The following is a 2,937-nucleotide window of genomic DNA, read 5'->3' on the forward strand; positions in this document are numbered from 1 at the left end:
TCACCGCAGGACACGCAGGTGGCAGCCAGGACTCCGCAGCCCCTCGCAGAGCAGGTGCACACTGCCATCGCCCAGAGTGCTGTCCCCCAGCTCCAGCTGGGCCAGGCTGGGGTGTTCGGCCAGCAGCGCAGCCAGCTCGGCACAGCAGCTCTCCGACAGTCGGCACCACTGCAGCCTGCACGGAGGGACACAGAGAACGGGGGTCTTGACTCAGCTGTCCCTGCTGCTCACCCACCCACCCAAAACGAGGGATCGCTCCCTCCCACAGCCTCACCCCAGCCATGGGCAGGGCTCAGGCCAGCACTCCCACCCCATCCCGGCCACGGTTTCGGCTCATCCCTTACCGGAGCACCCGGAGGTCACTGCCCGAGTGCAGCAGTGCCTGGCAGAGTGGGTGGATGGGCGAGTGCAGCTCCTCTCGCCGCCGCTCAGTGAGGGAACCAGGATGTCCTCCAGCTCCCGAGGCTCCTGAGCTGCAGGGGACAGAGCTTTAGGGGCACGGGAAACGCTCACTGGTGCCATGAGCTCCCAGCTTCAACACAGGCACACAAACTCCCCTGAGCAGAGCGTGCCTCCAGCTCAGGGGAGTGCTGCTTGGGAGGGGCCTCCATGGCTTTGCAGATGTGAAGGAGCATGACCCTTACTTCTGGAGAAACCTGGGGCAACTTAAGTCACAGGGTGCACTTAACATTCTGAATCTCCCCTTTGCATGGGAGAAGGGAGATGTGAAGCCAGAGCAACACCTGGCCACAGGTGGGTCTAGTCAGGCTGGGGAAGTCAAGCCTGGATGCTCCATCTCCATCAATCCCACAACAGGCAGTGGACAGAGGAGCCTGCACGATCCTTATTCTCCCCAAGAAAATGTAAAATCCTCCAGTGAGGAACTAACCCCCCATGGAAAGGCCAAGCCCGTGTTTGGGTGGAAAGGAGCTGAAATATCTTTAAAACTATCCTTTGGGGTGGATAAATCTTTGAGATTTTGGGTCACTACAGCAAGGAGGGGCAGGACTTACCAAGGCACTGATGCATCCAGCTCTGCCCCATGATCCTGCCTGTGGAAGGAGCAGCCTCGGAGGGTGACACAGCCCAGCCCAGCCCACTGCCTGATGCAGAATGAAAGAGCCATTTGGTCATACAGGGTCAACTTGATGTCCTGCAAGTCCAGGTCAGTGAAAGGACCCAACGCACTTTGCACAAAGCTCTTCTCATTCATCTCAAACAAGAAGTGGAAAGTGTCCAACTCTGAAACCTTCAGTGCTTGGCCAGGGTAGGAGATGCCTCTGTGCTTCCGCTGAACCCACCTCAGCAGATCTTCCCTGGCTTGTGCTGAAATTCTGCACCCAATGGTTTTGTCCACATACTCTATGGGTTTTTGGCTTACCAGACCAAAGAGAAACTGCACTGTTATGTTCAAATCCTTCCTGGACTCACTGTAGCTTTCTAATAACTTATTTACATCCTTCTCAAGCCCTCCTGAGTCACTGACTATTTCCTCACTGTCCTCCAGAACATAAAACATCGCTGCAAAAAACTCCTGGAGGTGCAGGTGGGAGAAGCTGTAAATGTTCCCATGGTCTTCACCTTCCTTTGAGATCTTCTCATTGAGGAAGAGAGGGAGAAGGTCTGGCTGGTCCAAGCCACAGTCCTTGATTTCCTTCTCCTCAAAGAGGTCCTTGTGCTTCCAGATGCCATTGGCAGCCAAGGAGCAAAGCTGGTGTAGGAACTGCTGGAGGACCTGTGGGTTGTCCCTGTTCCTGCGCTTCAGTAACCAGGAGAGGTAAGACATGGTCATCCATGTGGTGGCTTTGGAGCACTCAAGGAGGTTTTTCTTCCTGCAAAGCTCTTGTTCAAGGATGGTGCAGACAGTCCAGCTCATGATGGGGATGAGGCACAAACTGTAGAGGACCTCATTGCCTCTAGCAAAGCTGAAGGCCATGTCACCTTTGTTGTTGTTCTCAAAATACCTGTGGAAATACTCCTCCCTCATGGCTGCTGAAAATCCCAGGATCTCAGCATAATGTTCACCCTCCAGGCACTGCCCCAGGCTTTGAAGAGCTGTTGGCCTCGTGGTGATGAGCAAGGAGGCCTTGGGGAGAACAGTCTTCTTCAACAAGCTCATCAGGGTGGTTTCCAGAGGCTTCACTTCCATGGGGTCAGAGCTCAGCTCAGCTTTGGGCTGAACCAAAGAAAATCCCAGGGCCTCAAAGCCATCAAAAATGAACAGGACCTTCTTCTGCTCATCCAAGATCTTCCCAGCTAGCACTCCCCAGTGAGGGCAGCACTGTGAAACCAGGTCTGCCACGCTGGCTTCCTTGGGAAGGGCAATGCCTTTACAGTCTATGCAGAAGACATAGTCAAACTGCGTGTGGAGGGTCCCTTCTCCCCACTCCACCATCACCTTCCTGACTGTCATTGTCTTCCCCATCCCTGGGGCCCCCACCAGCACCATGACCTGTGGTGTTTGCCCATCATCGTCCTGTTTAAACAGTGCCTGTGTGGTGGTGGTGACAGTGGCTGGTCCATTGCCGGTGTTGGCACATCCGTGGTTGGTTCCCACAGCTCTATGCTTGGCTCCATGCTTGCTCCAAGGCTTCCTGGTGATGGTCAGGGCAGTGTAGTGGCTGCTGATGGACGAGCTCTCCTCAGGACAGGAGTCCTCTTCTCTGTACCAGCGGAACTCCCGGACCACGTGCTCTCTGTATTTCTGCTTGTACTCTGTGCCAGCGAGAAGCAGAGTCAGTCCCAAGCCCCAATAAATTCCCAAGGACCTCCCAACCAACCCAGCCATGCTCCTGACACACCGGCAGACACTTATTTCAATGCTCAGGGCTTTCCTAAGTCTGACAGGGGCAATAAGGACATTGTGAGGATTTAGGGACTCTGGTAGTTTGGGGGGGTCCTTCTCCTGGGTGGCTGTCCTGGGTTGCAGTGTGGGGG

The 2,937-nt window shown here is 55.1% G+C and overlaps 1 protein-coding gene across 1 annotated transcript in view; it reads right to left on the bottom strand.

Moving 5' to 3' along the window:
• Positions 1-2,715, bottom strand: part of LOC103810810 (NACHT, LRR and PYD domains-containing protein 12-like) — a gene marked incomplete at its 5' end in the record, with an annotated part of 3,785 nt that extends 1,070 nt beyond the window's left edge. The window contains 3 exon segments of the mRNA XM_009083731.1: positions 5-175; positions 345-427; positions 992-2,715. Coding sequence (XP_009081979.1) covers positions 5-175; positions 345-427; positions 992-2,715 — 1,978 coding nt within the window.
• Between the last annotated feature and the right edge of the window lie 222 nt (positions 2,716-2,937).

Source organism: Acanthisitta chloris, unplaced genomic scaffold, assembly GCF_000695815.1.
Source record: "Acanthisitta chloris isolate BGI_N310 unplaced genomic scaffold, ASM69581v1 scaffold36081, whole genome shotgun sequence".
In the NCBI taxonomy this organism is placed as follows: domain Eukaryota; kingdom Metazoa; phylum Chordata; class Aves; order Passeriformes; family Acanthisittidae; genus Acanthisitta; species Acanthisitta chloris.